The sequence below is a fragment of the Desmodus rotundus genome, chromosome 3 (genome assembly GCF_022682495.2).
Source record: "Desmodus rotundus isolate HL8 chromosome 3, HLdesRot8A.1, whole genome shotgun sequence".
Taxonomy (NCBI): Eukaryota; Metazoa; Chordata; class Mammalia; order Chiroptera; family Phyllostomidae; genus Desmodus; species Desmodus rotundus.
Window position 1 is genome coordinate 128968304 of NC_071389.1, and position 20435 is coordinate 128988738.

General features: G+C 40.5%; 1 protein-coding gene across 2 annotated transcripts in view; it reads left to right on the forward strand.

Annotated features, from left to right (window-relative positions):
- NAV3 (neuron navigator 3) overlaps window positions 1–11969 on the forward strand; it is a 319752-nt gene extending 307783 nt beyond the window's left edge. For both annotated transcript variants that reach the window (XM_053921041.1, XM_045187323.2), the window contains 2 exons: window positions 4527–4730; window positions 9408–11969. In XM_053921041.1, coding sequence (XP_053777016.1) covers window positions 4527–4730; window positions 9408–9527 — 324 coding nt within the window. In that variant the 3' untranslated portion in view covers window positions 9528–11969. The remainder of the gene's footprint in view (window positions 1–4526; window positions 4731–9407) is intronic.
- Window positions 11970–20435: the final 8466 nt, after the last annotated feature.

The following is a 20435-nucleotide window of genomic DNA, read 5'->3' on the forward strand; positions in this document are numbered from 1 at the left end:
CCCCTTTGGCCCCTCTCTACCCAGACATGCCCACTCCCTCAGGCAATCCCCACACCATTGTTTATGCCCATGGGTCACGTGTATAAGTTCTTTGGCTACTCCATTTTCTAAACTGTACTTTGCATCCCCATGGCTACTCTGTAACTACCTACTTATGGTTCTTACTCCCCTCATCTCTTCACTCTGTCCCCTACACCCCCCCAATCTGGCAACCATCAAAATGATTTCCATATTCATGATACTGTCTCTTTTCTTGTTTGCTTAGTTTGTTTTTTAGATTCAATTGTTGACAGGTATGTATTTGTTGTCATTTTATGGCTCATAGGTTTGATATTCTTCTTCTTAAAGAAGACCCTTTAACATTTCATATACTACTGGTTTGATGGTGATGACTCCTTTAGCTTCTTCTTGTCTGAGAAGCTCTTTATCTGCCCTTCAATTCTAAATGATTGCTTTGCTTGGTAGAGCAATCTTGGCTGTAGGTTCCTGCCTTTCATTACTTTGTATATTTCTTGCCAGTCCCTTCTAACCTGCCAGTCCCTTTTGAAAAATCAGCCGATAGTCTTATGGGAACTCCTTTGTTAATAATTACTGCTTTTCTGTTGCTGCTTTTAAGATTCTCTCTTTATCCTCAACATTTGGCATTTTAATTATGATGTGCCTTGGAGTGGGCCTCTTTGCATCCATCTTGTTTGGGACTCTCAGTGCTTCCTAGACTTGCATGTCTTTTTCCTTCACCAAATTAGGGAATTTTTCTTTCATGATTTTTTCAAATAGATTTCCAATTTCTTGCTTTTTCTCCTCTCCTTTTGGCACCCCTATGATGCAAATATTGGAATGTTTGAAGTTGTCCCAGAGGCTGCTTACACTAGCCCCATTTTTTTTGGAGTGGGGGATTCTTATTTCTTCTTATTCTGATTCATTGTTTTTCACTTCCTTCTTTTACAAATCATTGATTTGATTCTTGGCTTTATCCACTCCTCTGTTGTTTCCCTGTGAATTGTTCTTTATTTCAACTAGTGTATCCTTCGTTTCTGACTGGATCTGTTTTACGCTCATGAGATCCTCACTGAGTTCCTTGAGCATCCATATACCAGTGATTTGAACTCTGCATTGGATAGACTGCTTATCTCCATTTTGTTTAGTTCTTTTTCTGGAGTTTTGATCTGTTCTCTCATTTGGGCCATGTTTCTTTGTTCCTTCACTTTGGCAGCCTCCCTGTGTTTATTTCTATGTATCAGAAGAGCTGCTATGACTCCCTGTCTTGGTAGAATGGCCCAATTTAGAGGGTATCCTTTAGGGTCCAGTGGCACAGCCTCCCCTACTACCCGAGCTCGGTACTCAAGGCATGCCCTTTGTGTGTGTTGAGCACACCCTCCTATTGTGGTTGAGCCTTGGTTGCTGTTAGCAGATCAATGGGAAGGATTTACCCAGGCCAGTCAGCTGCAAAGATTGGCCGTGACCACTGACCACCAACCTCCATCCCCTGTGAAGGATCAGCTATGCAGGGGCAGAATGGTGGTGCTCCGATGTGGTCTATAGCTGTCCACTGGGTGCACAGGTCCTGGGTTTTCCCAGGTGGTTCAGGCCAAGGTCAGGTCCTACCTGTATTTTGCCTGGGCCCACCTTTCCTGAGGTATAAAGCAATCTGAGATAGCTGCTACTTGTGATGGACTTGGAGATTCTCAGGTGAAGCCAAGCTGTGAATCTAGGCTGGCTGCTGCTAGATGCAGGCCTGGGGCCACTGAGCTCACTGGGCTTGGGAGCTCACTGAGACCAGCCATTGCTTATTTGAAAGGATTTAGGAAGTTGTGAAGCTTGAGCCAAGACCAGCCATTCATATGGAAAAGCTGCTGTTAACAGCTGTAAGTTGGGTGGGATGGAGCCTTAGGGGATCTCTAGGGTGGGGCAAACAGTGTTACCCAAGTTGATGGAGTCTTAGATATGGCACCCACCTGCCAGCTCTGTGGTTCTATGGGAAGAGGGTTCAGAAAAGGGACAATGGCCTCTCCTCACCTTTCTGTCTGGAAGAAAGCTGTCCTCCAGCTCTTGCCTTGATGGCAGCCCCCTCAGTTCCTCCCTGTATGTCCCTGATGCCTTTCAAGCTGCTATGCTGGTGCTGGAGCTCAGAGGGAGTGAGTCTGAGTAAGTCTGTGTGTGGGTTCTTTGAGAGGAACCGCTTGGTATTCCAGCAGTTTCTTCCACTGACTCAATTCATGCTCATTTCTGTAGACAAAAGTTATGGGGATGTATCTTCCTGGCACTGGAACCCTGGGCTGGGGCGGCCTGTTGTGGGTCTGGGACTCCTCACTCCCAAGATATCCCTCCTGAATTTTTATCCACCACATGTGTATGTGGGACCAGCCCATTCTGTTTCTCTGCCCTTCCTTTCAGTCTGTATTGATGTGCTTTCTTCAATTCCATAGTTGGCAGGCTTCCATTCAATTTGATTTCTGCTGTTTCTGAGCAATGGTTGTTCTATAATTTAGTTGTAATTTTGATGTGGTTGTGCAAGGAGGCGAGCTGTGTTTACCTATGCCACCATCTTGACCAGAAGTCCCAAAGTTATTTTTTAAAAGGGATAAAAATGTTATAGTTTCTTGTTGGATGTTTCATATTAGGTTAGTGTGAATGCTGAATCAACTGTGATATAAGGAGTTTGGGAGGAATAGTGAGCACATGGGAAAGGTAAAAAAAGAAAATGCTTTGGTGGGTTAACAGTTGTCATTACTGCTAAGGCTGGGCTGATCCAGAAGGCCTTAGCAGAGGACATTCTTGGGATGGTTCATATATGGCTTCTGGAGGAGCGAGAAGAAAAGGAGCCACATATGTCATGAGCCATTTCCTTGATCTACTGGCAGCAAAGAACCTTGAATTGGAGCAAGAGGTGGAAAAACAAAGCCTAATTGTAAAGATGAAAATTGAGTTGAGAAGAATAGAAAAATATCATTGTAAATGAAGGCTAATGCTCTGGTGAGGAACCATATGGGAAAAATTCTCTGCTAGATGCTCTGGTTAGAAAAAATTCTGGCGATGCACAGATTCTGAATTTTGTTCTGGAAATTCTGTTTTTCTTGAAATAGCAACAAGGAGTTCATCTCATTCTGCATATTTAAATTTCTTTTTTTTCAAATCTGTTGAATTCTGAAATATAGAATCGGGGGTGACTGTTCCATTGATCACCTCCTCTCTTGCTGTCCTGGATGAGTCTCTAAAAGGCCGGCACCAGTCTGTTCTAGACTTTCCTGTTCTTTCCATGACATTTGCTTTCCAAGAATTACACGTTTTCTTCAGTTAGTTTAAGTTGTATAGCAAGCTATGTTTTACATCTCTAGGAAGTAAGTTTTTAACTAAGAGAAAATTTCTGCTCCAAAACAAGAGAACTATTTTTAAAATCTAATGATTACTACCCTCGTCATCATCTCCTAAGGAAATCCACAGATATCAGGACCTGGACTTTTTTTTGTAAAGCAAGTCTTCACCACCACTTGTCCAGGGGAAACCCAAAAGACAGTTCCCAGGCTTGATTGTCCACCATTTTGCTTTTGTCTCATTGAACAACAGCAAGCCACATAGAACACGTCACAGTGTGCCATCTGGGACCAAATATGCACCTGGTAGCCAGGATTGCCCTCAGCAAAGCACATCACAGGGAGATGGGAAGCAAATTAAATAATTGGTGTACCCGGTTCCTGCCCTCTTAATTTTAACTTCTCTTTCTCTCCCCATGTGGTCTTATGCTTTTTTCTACAAAGCCCCTTCAACCTCTGTCTCCTCAGTGTGCCCTTCCCGGTATGGTTTTAACATCTATTAACATTCATCTTCTCCCTTCTACTCCACCGACAATATTTTAACTAGGCTCTCTCACCCTTTTATTATTGACCATATGAGTCCTTACGAAGTTGATGCTTTTATTTTTTTTTCCCTCCTTTTACTACTGGCTTTATAAATAAACATCAAAAAAAAAGTTTTTACAGGAAGCAATGAGATTATTAGATGAAGTTAATCTGAGGAAGGTGGTTATCAGACAAAGTATTCTTATTCTCAAAGGAATTTTGAGTGGAGTGAACTAGACAGAGGAAAAAAAATCTCTTTTTTTGTACTAATTATCTTTCCAAATTGCATTTTAGTAGAGAACTCTATTTGGTATCTAGCATAGCTTTTTCGATTTTCCATAATTGGAACATTTTTTTCTCAACTTTGAGTTTTCTTTTGGTTTGTAAAATTACTAAGAAATATAAATGTGGGCAGTCAATTCAACATGTTATTGAAAACCCCCCTCATGCTCTCCCCCAAATGCTGAGTATCTCTCCCCGATGTTCAGATTTATTTTGTCTAGCCTTCAAGTTTAAAGTGAGCTATATAGACAGCTATATGTTGAAAATATGGAAAATTGTATAAGCACAGTAATTCCCTTGAAAGTCCCATAAAAGCTCAGTATGCAAAGGAATCTCTCAATTACTAGCCGTCTTTTTTACTAAATAGAAATGCATTTTATATGTGCTAAATATGGGATCCCCTTTTAGATGTACGGGAAACGAGCACCTTGGGAAGATCCCTCAAAGTGGGTGCTGGAAACCTACCCCTGGAGCTCGGCCTCTCTGCCTCAGGGGGGCCCAGCATTGCTTCAGCTGCGACCAGAAGATGTTGGGTATGAGGGTTGCATCTCCACTAAGGAAGCCACAACCTCAAAGCACATTCCACAGACTGACACGGAGGGGGACCCCCTGGTAAGAGACTGATATGAGATTCTTTCTATGGAATCTTGATTACAGTGTGTGGTCATTAGTATGTAGTCGTTTGTATCAAAGACATTAGTTATCTTAAGTAATATTTGGGATTGTTTTGAAATTGATACTCATTTTTAACTATTTTACTTTTGGCCTGCTTTCGTTGGTTGAATTTCTTAAAATGAAAAACCAAACTTGCATGCTTAAAAATAATCAAGAAACACTGAAACCAGGCTGTACTTTATGACCATAATTTTTCTCTTATTAAGCATAGAAGTATATAAAGGGATAATTAATTTTTTTCTTTCAAAATACAGTTGTAATGAGAAATGTGAAATATTTAATAATTAAATTTTTTAAGTGCATGACTAAATTCACTCAATATTTAAGATAAAACTGAGTTTTTTCCTAAGTGAAGAAACAAAAAGACTATCATCTAATGTATATGTGAAGAACTAAAGAGCATTTTATATATATCATCCAGTCTGACTAAATTTAGAATTAGTCTTCTCTTGCCTACCATAAAGAAGAACAGACTGACTTGGAAATCAAAGGGAAGTTATTCTCCCTGCCTTGTTCAACTTGCAAATTGCATCTGGCTTAATAAAATTTGATAAAACTCCAAAGTATGAATACTTGGAAGATATTAAGTACATGGTGTTATTAGGAAAAGACTTTAATTTTTATGCATTTATTTTTCCAGACCACTTCCTATAGGTCAATATCAAGTGTAATGTGTTTGTTGACTTACCATTCCATGACTAAAGAGATTATTGAACCTGCACAACCAATACAGAAAGAAAACATAATGAAATAAATGCCATTACAGTACTTAAAACAAATAAAAAGGAAATTATTAAAATCATAACTTAAGACTAGAGCCAAAAACATATAGTGACTTCATATGCATGGAATACCCTTAGCCCAGCAACCCCAGCACTATGTCATCATCACTTCAGTTGATGATGATTAACGTTTGGGGGTTACATGTGAATAACCTGGTAAATTTTCAATATCCTTTCCCCAATAAAATGCACACACACAGAAAATTTTGCACATGATCTCAAAGAATTCCATTATGTCACAGAAATATATACTGCATCTCCTTGGAGTCTAGTAACATCCTGTCTAGGACATTTAATCTTCCAGACTATAAACTGCGTGCATTTTTATAACAGACACCTGGCCCTTTAGCGCATTCATAGAAATTAACAGTAGTGGTGGAATTGATTTGAATCTAGCGTAATTGTGAACATGCACTAAATAATTGCTGATCGGATGGCTAAAGTTTAATAGAGTAAATATAAGCCTTAGGGTACAATTATGGGTTATTTCACATAAATTTTTAAAAATAAATTCCACTTCTACCTTTGTGGTTTTGATATAAAAGTAGTTGGTGATAACCTCTTAAACTCAGTAAGCCACAAAGCCAAAATATCTCCATCAACAAAGTTTATCTCTCTCCGTCTCCTTCTCTGTCCCTCTGTTTCACATAAGGAGAAGTGTTTTTCACAGTTACTATCACAGTTACTCTGTAGAGTGTGGGACCCTTAGGGATGCCCTCAGCTTTCCCGTTTCCACCATCTTGGTCAGCCAGACCCAGTAAAGACTCTTGTCCCTGGCTCTGAGTGCTCTCGTCTTCCAGTCCGGAAAAGACATCCAGACTCTCCCATTCTGAGTGAAAATTGGAGTAAAAAAGTCCCTGATTCCTAATCTGCTAAACATCTGAGGAAACGAGGGTTGTGCTGTACGACATGCTAAAAGGCAAAAGACTTATCATCTAAAAAGAATTCTTTGGATCAGGCACATTCTGGTAGGAAAGTAAACACTCTGAATCTATTTTTATTTCTCTGTATTTCTACAATTACTAATATAAGGTAAAAATATATTTGTAGACAATCTAAATCAAATATTAGGGGAGACCCCCTCTTTAATGTCAGAAATATGATTTAAATCCAAACAAAGATGCAGATTTTCAGCATATCTCACTGTATTTTAAAAATTTAATGTGTATTCGTCATCAACAAACTTAACTGTACATGCTGCAGTTGCTACTATGCGATAAGTGTGTACTCGGGGTTAAGGCTTGGTGATCAGGAGATGAATAAGATTTCATTTTTGATCTCAGGAAGCTCACAGTCCAGTAGCGGAGAGAGACATCTCCCTATCTAAGTTACAGTAAAATAATGATAGAGGTACCTGCTTATTAAAGTTGTAAGTCCATTGAGGAAGTTGTAAGCTCCACAGAGGAGATGCTTGAGCTAGGTCTGGAAGGATGAATAGAAGTTCATCACGTGGTTGAACAGAGAACACTCAAAATTAAGGATGCAGCAGGTGAAACATTGTCAGACGGTATAAGAAAAACGATGAGTTTAGGGAATTATATACAGATCAGTGGGATTAGAACAGAAGGGGAAGGAGGAACTAAAGCTACCAAAATCTACAATTGCTAGATCACGCCAAGCCATGTAATACATGGAAAGTTTTGTAGGAAGTTAAAGCTTGGTCATACAGAGAATGGGGAGACACCAAACATTTCTGAGCAGGGGACTTACCTAGGTTTGCAGTTTATAAGGATCACTTTGTTGACAGAATAGAGCAAATGTCAAAGGAAAGAGGGTGGATGCTAGGAGACTAGCAGATTTGTAAATACTATGGATGATAAGGGCCTGAGCAAGATATTACAAATGATAGACATTATATATATAACTCCGGGTATGGGGAAGAAGAAGGGGAGAAGGGAGAAGGGAAATACTTTTGTAGAGAATAATTATTTATCCCAGTGAGTATTGAATCATATGTAACCTTACTTTCCTCTTACAGTCTCCTTTGAGTTGAATGCACAAAGCACTATGAGAAGGCAAAATAAATCTCATGTATACATTTACAACAAATCTGAAACTTGGAACTTATTCTAATGGAACATATTTACAATATGGCACCATTTTCAAAAATTAAGACTTTAAGAATGCTGTTATCACAACATAAAAATTTTACAATATTCAGCATTCAAGTAATTTCAAACATTTGTGACTAAGATAGAATCATAACCCTGTAAACAGATTTCCTAGCCATTTCTGCTCTTAGTAAATCAGGAGGGTGCTCGAAACAGAGATCTGTTTCATACATCATCTTCGCCCAGATGCCGGACCATGTATCGCTAGCCAACTATTAATGAGGGAGGAACTGACAAGGGAAGGAGGGAGGGAACACGACTGTGCATGAAGGTCCGGGTGCATGTGCCTGAGAGAGATAGAGCAGGAGACCAAGAGAGAGGGAGAGAGAAAAACTTTGTTGATGGAGACATTTTGTCTTTGTGGCTTACTGAGTTTAGGAGGTTATCACCAACAACTTTTATTTCATATTCTTATGTAGCTGATTTAATGAATTCGGAGTTAGACCAAAAATTGTATTGAAAATTATTTTCCTGAAGAATATTAAAATATGCTGTAATTGTAACCTCTTTCACTGTAGCAATGAAAGGTATCACTGCTGAAATTGATGACAACCATTTCATCATTTATGTCACGAGCGTTTTTCAAACACATTTTACACTGAACACACGAGCGTGCACAGCCTAATGTATAACCAAAGAATTCCTTTTTAGGTGTCTCCCTTCCATGGGATCAGGTTACCTATTTCTTGATGCAAAAAAAAAAGAACAACTTTGATTATTTTATAAATTAATAAAATTAGTAAGCATTAAATAATATAAAGATTATTACAGTTTATGGAAACCCTTGATAAGAAAGCAAGTCCACTGCCTCATGAAGAAATGCGCCAATTATTCTGTGCTTTGTTGAACCACTTGTCTACAATTTGCTTTTAAACCATCTTTCTTTTTACTTCCCTCTCCTACAGAGGATCTGCAGATCTATTGAAATCCAGGCAAGGCGGCTGCCTTTTATTTGTAATACATGGAAATGCTAGCTGTCTTTCTCCCCGGGTGCTTTCACGCCTATGTCCTTTCACTGGAACAAATATTGCCATTGTTCTATAAGGCTGGGAAACTTGAGACAGCCGCTATTGTTCCAGAAGGTGGTTTTTGTTGTCGGTGATATATCAATCATATTTTAGCCAGAAATTCAACAACAGAAACTTGACAGTGATTGTTTCTTTCTCCCTCTTCCAACACTCATGGTCTGCTTCCTTCAGTCACCTCCCCTCGAGGGCAGGTCCTAAGCAGCAGATGGTGTGCTTGTGCGCAGCAGCTGGCTCCACGCCACTCCATCCGCCCTTCTCTCCAGGGACTGTGCGAGCGAGCCTGTGTGTGCGTCTGTGTCTGAATGCTCACGACTTTCAGTTGCCATTCCGTGCTTTCTGCTGCTCCGGCCAAAAAGCTGGGAAGCTTGGCACACTCTCTAGCAACGAGCCCAGATGTCCAGCTGTGATACAGTTTCCTTCCCAGTCTCCCTGCTGGAGCAGTATTCATTCACAACCACAAATAAAAGAATGATCTAGAGGCTTTATTTTGTCCTTATGGTTTGGTGGTGTAGTCATATCTGGGAAAAATAATGTAGGAGCCGGGGGCAACTTGTAAAAATCTAAGATTGTTTTCCTGTTTCGCTTGGATGGGATGAGACGGTTCCTCAGTATGGCTTGGGGCCTCATATTTGGTGGGGCTGGCGTCCTGGGTTCATCACTGCCTGCATCCGATGTCTCTTTTTCTTTCTTCAGATGAATATGCTAATGAAACTCCAAGAAGCAGCCAATTACTCGGGTACACAAAGCTGTGACAGCGATAGCACCAGCCACCATGAAGACAATTTGGATTCATCTCTCGAATCTACCCTCTAAAGGGGGAAGAGTTAGGGGGAAAGACTATGCCTTTTAAAAATGTTTAAAACATAAGGTATTTTCACTAAACCACTGCCAGTATGAAAGCACCTATCAAGGGTCCTGACCCATAGTCGTGGTCTCCAAGCAGGCAGCAGAACTAAGTCTGAACCGCCAAGATGTTAAATTGAAATGGAAGCGTAACTTTATTTTACTTCTAGGCATTTTGTATCTGTGGAGCTACAAGGCTCCGTCACACAGCCGGAGAGGACCCTAGTGATAGGCAGCTGAATAGATTGCACACAGGATAGCCAAACTGGACTTCATGATTTTCCTCTTTAAAAGTTTACAATACAGGCCTTTTTTTGTCCCTTCATTTCATTTCCTCCGACAAGCTGTTCTCCCCAAGCAGGGTCCATTCTTCTGATCCGTCCCACCTCCTTTGTGCCACATGGTGCTGGTCACAGGGCTCCAGTAGTGTTTGTGTTGTGCGCTCACCCCATTCCAAAATGAAGCCAAGAGGCCAGTCCTCCGTAAGCACAAATGGAATTGTGCAACCGCCAGAAAACACTACTGTGGCGAGCTGGAGAAGTGCCAACTTAGTTCTCAACTGCCATGTTCACATGACGTGCTCCACCAACTGTCTGGTATCCGAGTCACCGGTTTTATAAGGTTCTTTTTACCACCGTGGTCTTTTTAAGCCACCTGCCCACTCCCTTAACAAGAGTTTTATACCAATTATTAGTCAACACTGACAAAAGGCTTTTTTAGGGCTTTATTTGTTTGAGCCTTTTCAGTGAAAGAAGGAGCATTTCCTATGGTGCTGTCTCACTGCCTTAAAACAGATTTCTACCACAGTTTAACAGTCGGTTTAAGTCCTAAACCATCAGTAATTTCCACTGTCTTTTCATTTACAACCAAGCAACACCAGTTAACACAGTAGCCTCATCTCTATAGATCTTTTGAAGAAACGGATAGGAGAAGGATCAGTATTTTTGCCTTGTGAGTAGTTTGCTTTGCCTATCCTCCAAAATACCCATGTAACACAGAAACCCTCTTTGACTGTCACTTCCCAGCTAAGACATGTGGCTGAATTCCATCCAGGTCCAGGTGAGAGAGTTTCAGAAGGCGGGAGAGTTTGAATTCTCCAGCAGAGCTGGACGCACTAGATGCAGCGTGAGCACAACCATTTGGCTTTCCTCCCCGATTCTTTTTTTTTTTTAATTAGTTTTGAGCATGTTATTTTGATAGCTATTGTTGTACGTGAGAAATTCAGCATTACAGAACACTGAAGCAGTGACATCACTGTGGAAGAGAAGGCGTTTATACTGTAAAAGAAGGTTAGATTTGCACAGTCTACTGGGTAGGTATTGTAAATAATAATTTTGAAAACTTGCACAAATCAAAACAAACACAAAAAAATTGTATGTTATCCTGTTGGTGTTAAGAGGTGTTTCACTTGCTGAGATTTCCTGTACGTTGCAAACAAATACAGAACGCAACCCCTCGAAGCTGTTATTACCTGGTGTGTTTGTCCCGCATCCACAGTTGTTATGGCCATGCAGGAGCTGTCAGTGCTAGCGTGAGCATGCTTCCGAACCGGACGTGAAGCCAGTACATTTTCGGAAAAGTAAAAATGTCCCAAAGTGCATCTGTCATGGCAGGCTTTGAAGAGAGTGCATGAAAACCGATCGGGGTCACTGGAGAAATTGCCACCACACACAGTGGACAGGTTTTCAGCTGATGGAACCCGAGGGCTAGGCCATGGGGTAGACTTGTTCTATGCATGGGAAGTGTGTTACCTTCAGGACGTGTACTTGGTGCTACTCTCTGCGACCACCGTGGGTCAGTGGCTCTAGAACAAAAACAACACGAGACATCCATGCAGTTTGTGTCGCTGAGTCTCTAGGTTCCACACGGTGCTATTGCCCTAAGGGAAATCTGAACTGAATTTATGCACATAGAATTGTCACCCTGACTTTGAAGCCTCAAACGTGGGTCGAATCTGTCGTGAAACATCGATGTATGTAGCTGGATGAGTGACTCGTTGCCCTTGTATAATATGTGATCTGAGAACACCGCTCATCTTTCCCTGCCACCTTGAGAAACACAGCCCCAACACGACCATAAACCAATTCCTGCAGTACATCCCAGTAGGTCCACCTAGTTTACAACTTAAACTAGTTTGTGAAACATTTGTCTGTACACATTTTATATTTTGTACATTTTTGATGTAACATAACATGTAAATAGGCAGAAACAGTGAAATAAATCATCTGAGAAGTTTTGTAGTCTTTGTAAAGCCCCAACAATAAGTACTTGGTGTCAGTGGACTTAACTGGATGATGTATTTTCTATTGGTTTATTGTTCCTTTAGCTTGTAAACCAGCTTGCATATATTTTTTTGCCAATGTGCACCCTGTATCTGTCTAAATTATTACTTTGCCATTAAAGTGGAATTATTTATTGACTACAAGGTGTGGTGTCTGTCTATGGAGAAAATTGAGTAATACTACATGAAAAAGTGCCAGGCTTCCAAAAGTGTGCACTGCTGATGTGCCAGCAAGAGCGGTGTCTGTGGGCTTTTGTTGTGTATGCTTCATAGAAAGGACCTCATAGCTCTTACAAGGATTCAGTTTGCAAACACGGTTGACCTTTGGACATCTGGGGGCTTGGGGGTACTCACCCCACGCAGTCAAAATTCCACATTAACTTTTGACTCACCAAAACCTTAAGTCATCCTGTGTATCTGCTGAGGATTGGTCCCAGGGCCCCTGTGCCACAATCTGCTGGTGTTTGAGCCCCTTACATAAAATGGCACAGAAGAGTGCATACAGTTGGCCCTCCACGCCCTCAGCTTCTCACCTGTGGATCAAAACTACTGTTTGTGGAATCCGTACATGGGAAATCTGGGGATAAGGAGGGGGACTGTATATTTATTGAAAAAATCCACATATAAGTGGACCTGGGCTGTTCAAACCCATGCTCAAGGGTCAACTGTATATCAAGATAATATTAGAGTCTTATTAAAAGTATATCTTTCATTCAGTTTCCTCCTCTATAAAATGGGATAATTATAGTATCTCCTTATAAGATTGTTTTTAAGATGGAATGTTTTAAAATATGTAAAGCACTCAGAAAAGTATTACATCTTAAGTGATATATAAATGTTAGCTGTGGTTATTTTCAACAAAAATTTATCACGCACCTAATAGGTGCCAGGCCACCTGCTTGGGCATCAGAAGCAGTGAGATACAGGCCCCGGTCCTGAGGGAGGTACTTTTAGTGCAATCACAGCTCTGCGCTTCTTCGCTTCTTGGGAACCTAAGTTCTCCACTACAGGGGTGACCGGGGCGAAGTCCACCCAACAGTAGCTCCAGGAGAGGTTTCAGACACTGGCTGAGTCAACAGTAGCAGGAAATTGTGTTTGAATTTGGAGAAATTCAAATACCTTTATTTCTGTTTTTTAGACTTTCATATTAAAAAAAATTCATGAGAAATAAGCCACCTTATAAAATGTTTAGTTCTATGCTTTCATCAGTTAAGATGTTTAATTGTGGTTTAATTGAAGGTTTAATTGTGGTTTGCTTTCTTGTGGGTGGGGGCACCAACAAATAGGTAAAAATTGCATTATTGATTCAGTTTTTAGTTTTGGTTCAGTGAAGATGATTTGATAAGTAATCACTAGAAGATCTATTCTCCACATGAAGTATACCTTATCTTTTAGTTATCCAGGAGTTCATCAGTAAGAAAGCATAGTAATAGAAATTAAATGAGTATAGCACATTCTGATTCAGAAACTTTTTAGAGGAAAATAAACTCCTCAAGTTGTCTGTTTTTCATAAAATTGTAAAAAAAAATAAGTATACCTTTCCTTTTCCATTGTAGTTTTTAATACTTCACCTTAGTTTTCTGCATTAGTATGGTAGAGTTGATGTTGATAAACAGCCAAATGAATAAATAATTGTTTATAGTGATTTCATGTTAAAATATTTTCAAAATATTGGGTTATATTAACTATAGTATTAAAATAAATGACCTGATTCTTTTCACATTTTTAATGTGGCTACCAGAGTACTCACACTTAAACGTGTTGCTCACGTTTGCCACTGGCTTCATATTTCTGTTGCTGGTGAACAGCGCTGCTGTGGAAAGACTGGTCTTTCTGGAGTGTAAGTGCAGTCACCTCCCTCGTCCTTTTCTTTTTTTAAACAATAAGATTCAAATCCTGAAAGACAAAAATTCTCTGCTCAATCTGGACCTTGCTCACACCCCTTGGCGCCCTTTTTCACCGTGTCCGCTGCCCTTGCATAATTCTCATCTCTATGGGTTATGCTGTTTGAGAACCTAGATTTAATTGTTGACACAATAACAACTTCCCAGACAATTTAGCTGCAAGCCTGTGTCAAAGTTTTATTACACTCTTGCTGTGTGGAAAAATCCCTGTTAGGTCAATGGAAAGCTTTCTCACCTAGTGAAGACGTTTATAGAAAACGTAGATTACACCAAAAAAAAAATGTTTTGTTTTGTTTTTTGGAAATCCTCAGCCTCTGGCATGAGTAACTGGTTTTCCAAGACAAAAGTCCCATAAATAATTAACCAGTTATTGAAAACTGTTAAACATTTTATCAGAGTTCTAATTGGTTCAAAAATAGGAGATTACTAATTATATCCAGAAATAATGTTTGTCCCAGACCAGGTTTGGAACAATACTTCTTTTATTGGAATTTACTTCTTTTTACCCCAAGGCCCTTACACCTTACACCTTCTCAAATGGCATTACCTTAGACAAGCCTTTCTGATCCCTCAGAAGAGGTAAAAATCTGAGTTATTTACTTTTCTAGAGGAGATTTATATATATATATACACATATATATGTGTGTGTGTGTGTATATATATATACAGATATATATATATATATATATATATATATATGCAGATATATATATATACACACACTCACACACCACCCACATATAAAATATGTCCCACTTACTGTGTTGCAGTTTTGCAGTTTCAGGGCCTAAACTATAGTGCAAAAATAAATAAGTATTGCATAAACATAGTTCTGAACATGGAGACAGCAACTCATCTTCAGGCTATGTTAGAACATTAAACTGGAGAAGAGGAGTTGAGCTGCGTGGAACCCAGATGAATGATTAGAATGCAGTTCAGTGGCCAGGGAAAGGGTGTGGACAGAGGGCCAGTGTCGTCCCCTACAAAGTACTGCCTCACAATGGGGACTTTTTCCCCTTTAGATGTAATGCTTTCTACCAACTTTTCTTTTTCTTTCTGCTTTTCAAATCCTTTGAAGATACCTTAGGTAATATATAGTGTAGTTTAAATGTGTGGGGGTTTAGGGAAACAGATAAAATATAACACGCAGTTAGAACCGTTATGTTACAGCCTAGAAGAGAGGTGGGAGTGGGGTGAAAAGACTAAAACAGGAATCCTTAGCATAGAAATAAGCAGTGAAGATGTCAATTCCACTTCGGTATATTTCCCTACAAGAAAGATCGTGATCAATTAGAGAAGACTGAGAATAGAACTGGAAAGATGTTTGTGCCCATTTAATGTGACATTTACAAAGGAAGAGCATGAAAAACCATTGAATTCAGTCAGAAAATCTTTTCTAGTAACGGTTTATGATTTCCCCAGGAAGAATCAACTAATCCATCACCTGAAAAATGGCGACAGACAACAAAGTGCACCCAGTGTAACTGAAGTGCTTCTCAACATCATTTGTGATACAAATACTGTGTCTCTATCAGTTCCCAGAGAGCCATACTTCCAGGGAAGAGTACAGTCTAGTCTAGTCAAAGCCCAGCCAAGCTGGCCTGAATGCTTATGCATCTCTTCAGCAGCTGTCTCCAGTCCAGTCTGGTCCTAACTTGGTGTGCTGAATAGTGGCTGTTGAGTATGAGCTCGTTCTAGAGGATGGTATTGGAAATGTAGACGCTGGATCAAATTCCCTATGGACCCTTTGGTTGTGATGGAATGCTTATTTGCTTAACAGCAGCATCTCTGAGGGTGGGCTGCCTAGTTCCAAGAAAATGGCTTTTCTGATACATCCCATAGTCCAGCCCTTCCCCAGGTTACTGGACTTAACAGCAGAGAGTAGGCCGGCTCTTCAGCTGGCTGCTGGTGGGGCTACACACTCAGACAGCATTGCCCAGAATCTCGTATTAGTTGAACGTCTGAATGAAAGCTAGCACAGCGAGCAGGCAGTCAGGCTGATGGTGGTTTGAGATTAATCCCCCCATAGGCCACTACATGGAAGCCGGGGGAGACTCTTCTCTAACCTCAGTAGTTGATCAGGGGATGGGAATGCACCTGGCCTATCTCACACGTGAGGCTTCTTACTCTCTAGGCTGTCAGAGCACTTCCAGTTGAAATGGAATGACAGCTATGGGTGCACTTTTTAATTTTCCAGTAGCCATATTAATGAAACAGGTGATTTTAATTGTAATAATGTAGTTTTTTATGCCACTATATCAAAACTATTATAATTTCAATATGTAATCAAGCTAAAACTTTTTAATAAGATATTTTGTATTCTCTTTTGGAAGTCTTTGAAATCAAGCATGTATTTTACATTTACAGAACATCTCAGTCCAGACACTGAATTGTCACCAGAACAACTTCACTTGTCAGAATTCAAAAATTTATGGTTAAAAAACAGGTTCATGAAGTTGTTCTAAACATAGTTAATACAAAGTGAATATTTGTTTTAAATTTAAATTACAGATGATTATCTTGAGAATTAAACATTGATTTCCAAAATTGCCATCCCCATCCAGTGCTGGACAGCTGCAGGGTGACGGTGGCTGCTGCTGAGTCAGCATGGCTCTGGGGACAACCAGCCTTCTCAGGTCACATGCAGAGCTCCCTCCCAGGTGCCAACACCGACCTGGAGCCTTGATTTGGAACTTCCCCGACTCAGGTGACCCGGAGACCCTCACAGGTAGTGCTGGGTCACGGCAGGCCATTGTAACAAGTGCAGTGAACCTGTTACCTTCTTCGTTCTCATGCTTTGGTAGAGGTCACCCTGGTCTGTCTTTTTAAACATTTTTCCGTAATGAGAACCACTGAGTGAAAAACCATGGACTCTTCAATGAATGTGTCCATTCTTTGTCTGGAGAAGCTCATTTTGTATCCTTATATCCTTATAAGGATAAGCTATATCCTTATCTATATATCTGAGTATATATCGATGTATATCTATAGATCATAGCTAAATAGAATGATAGGTGATACATACATACATACATATCTTACTCTGTAATCCCAGGGAAAAAGTCGCCTACTCATCCTACATTTGAATAGAAATTGACTTCTATATGCCTGACCTGTGGGGCTCAGTTGGGGGTCATTCTGCAAAGAAAAAAGTTGCCAGTTCCATTCCAGTCGGGCACGTGCCTGGGTCGCGGGTGTGGTCCCCAGCTGGGGTGCGTAAGAGATGCATACAAGAGGCAACTTGTCAAGGTTGATGTTTCTCTTTCACATTGATGTTTATCTCCTTCTGTTCCACCCTTCCCCTCTCTCTAAAAATAAATAAATAGAATCTTAAGAAAAAATGACCTCTACTCAAATTGTCCTTTTGCCTAACAGGAAATGATTCTCTTCTCTAGATTAAAAATAATTAGAAGAATAAAAAGATAAAAGACATAACATCCAAAGACATTTTAAATAGCAGAATGACTTCCAGAATAAGATCAAAACCTCACCGCAGAACTGTCAACAGTATTAACATATACACGTGTAAAGGCAAAGTGTTTTAATAGGTTGGAGGTAGCAGAATAAAAAAGAAATATCTAGAAGTACATTAAAAATGGTCATGTAGACTAAATATGAGAGAGTAAAAACAGATAAAGAAGTGCATTTCCCGGTCTGATTAAATGTTGTCTCTCAGTGCTATCCATCTCTTTTGCCCAACTTCATTGTTCACTGAACAACGATCTAATTGATAATCTGTCTACGGAGAATCCCCACACTGTGGTAGGCCCTTAGACAAGGGCAGAACCACCCCCACCCCCAGGTGCCTAACAATGGGCAAAACTGGGAAAACAAGGATCTTGCCCCCAGGGTGACCTTTACTCCCTTAGCATAGCGCTGGACAGGTAGTTCAGACTCTCCCCTGACCTTTCCACCCCTGGCATGTTGCTAGTCACACAGGTTAGACCCCCTTAGAGTGAGAATGAACAGAGGGGAGGGAGAATAGCCCTTAAGCATTAAGCCCCCAGGACAATGAGGTTCTGACCCACATCAACTATATCCCAGCCTCAGCTGTGTTGCAGCTCCAGGCTCAAAAGAGCAGCAAAACCAGAGAGAGCAATGCCAGGGCTGACATGGGGACCAGCTTCTCTGACTATCGGCGGTGCCCCGCCCAAGTGGTCTCCAATCAGTGACTCTGAAAGGACACACCTGGAAGGCCGATGAATATTTTATTGTATCCTCCCACTGGGACCGCCCCTAAAATCCCCACCCATAAGAGCCTCTTAGCTTGGAGAACACTGTGTGCTCTCTGCCTTTTCCCACCCTGTTCTCCTGCCTCGGTTTTCTTGCCTCTCTCTTTCTCCTAACCTCCAAGGGCCCATCTTTGCCTCTGTAACTTGTTTGCTAAGTCCATTTCTTCCAAAACTCATTTCTTCCACCTCTGTGACTTTCTAAATAAATTTCCTGTTACAGTTTGAGCGTTGGCTCTGAATTCTTTCCCAGCCAGCACTCAGGAGACAAGGTTGCTGAATCAAGGTCTGGTCTCACCACACTGGCCAGTCTAATGCCTGATGCCAGTCTTGCCGCCACAAACAAAACCTATAAAGGTATTTCTCAATTTTTTTTTCTTTTTTATACATTACAGTTAAGTGATTGGTTATTTTCAAGACCTGAAACACCCTACTTCCTTGCCTACCTATGTGTTTTTAAGATCTGTTACCAGAAATTTAGTTCGCCTGCAGAAGCCACTGGCCTAACTTTAGAGAATGAGCTGTAAATAGTCCCTTGGTGCATGTAACACGGTGATTAGCCCTTTTCCCCCTAGAGCAGCAGTCCCCAGCCTTTTTGGTGCCAAGTTTCGTGGAAGACAATTTTTCCATGGAAGGCGGGGCATGGTGGTGGTTTTTCAAGTACATACATTCAAGCTCACTGCCTGCTGAGAGGCCCAGCTGGTACCAATCCGCGGCCTGGAGGTTGGGGACCCCTGCCCTATAGTGTGGCCTTTAACTGTTTGCTCTTTTCAGCACCAGCAAAGAGTTTTATTAACCAGCTTGAAAAAGAGGTGTGCCATACTGGGGCCACACTCGGTTTGAAATTATGAATACCTGAAACACACATTAGGGTTTGAGTAAAATGAATTAATTATCCTATCAAAGAAAATATAGTTGATACAGATGTTATCTTAATGGGCAACCTGAAAATGACATTTCTGCATGCCATTAGCATACATTTCTGTATGACAATAGTGGGGGAAAGTTTTTGGGTGACCATCTGGTCTGGCAAGTACGTGGGAACGATTCCTGTGTTAATCCTGCGGGACACCGTGGATTTGCAGTCTGCTCTGGAAATTTCCTCCTTCACAGAATGAATTGCAAAAGATATACAAGACCTCCAGAGAACTAGAAAATAGATCGTGTGCAAACAGATGAAAACATTTCTCCAGCCAAGCAAATATTGAAACTGCTAGAATCTGACTTACAGTTCCTGTGTGATCATTAATTTCAAAGAAAGGTCAAGTTGCAGATCTCAGCATCAATAAGGCAAAAATGGAACTATGTTTTGTTCAAAACATAGGTTTGAAAAAACTATAGAGAATGCTAAAAGCAATTTTCATTACCTTTTATTGGGGAATTCTCCCAAGTGTTAATTTGAAGAAAAAACATTTTGTGGCTAAATAATTCTAGAAAGGAGGGTGTGGTGAGGGAGATAAGCCAGAGCCCAAATATGTTGTATTTGTAAAAGTATCATTTAAAAATTACTAGCCGGCCTTCCTCTGGATTTTCCAGGGCCCTACCCTGCTCCTGAAAGTCCTACACTTTACTCGAACTTGCCTAACACAGGAGCAACTTACATGAGCGGTAAGACATGCAGCTGTTCACATCTATATGCCTAAGAGGGCAGGTCGTTCTCTTAAGTCTTCTTCTGTTCAGATTCAGTTTATCAATCCTTACGCAGTAGGCACCCTAGGCAGGGGTTCTGTGAGCAGTGGGAGGTGTTGGGAGAGTCTGTTATTTCCCAGCTTCTCCATCTGCAGCTGAGTGCATCCAACTGTCTCTTGTCTTCAAATTGATGTTTGTGGTGTGAAGGAGGATAATGAGGAATTCTTGGTAGCATCTTTAGTAGAACCCATATATGCCCGCTTCTCACAGTAGCAGGAAGATTTTAAGAAGAACATAATAAGGTATGAGAAACTAGCCAGCTATCATTTTTTATCATCTTTCTTCTTATATTCTGTTCATAACACAGTATCTGCAACATACTATCCGTTCCATTAATGATGCTGAATAAAGAGAAACCTCTAAAGGCTGAGTGAGAAGGTACTTATTAACCATTTTTATATTTAAGAACCACATTGGCCAATGAATGTTATTATTGGGACATTGAAATGAGAATAAATTTATTCCAAGCACCACTTAGAATAAACTTCCAAGATTTGTTTACCAAATGGATACTACTTCTTTTGAAGTGTCTGAACCTTCCTGTTTTTAGTTGCATGCTATTCAAGCTTTGGAAATGCCGATATTTGCCACCTATTTTAAAGATACATCAAGAATGAAGGAAGCAGATTTATGGTGGCATGCAATCAATAGTTTTAAGGAAACATTGATCCTCCTTTCATTTTTAGGAAAAATGTAAAGAAAGTTTTCTTTTTCTTGAGTCACCTGAATGACCTCAAATTGCCGAACGCAAATACCGACAAAGCCAGTATGTTGC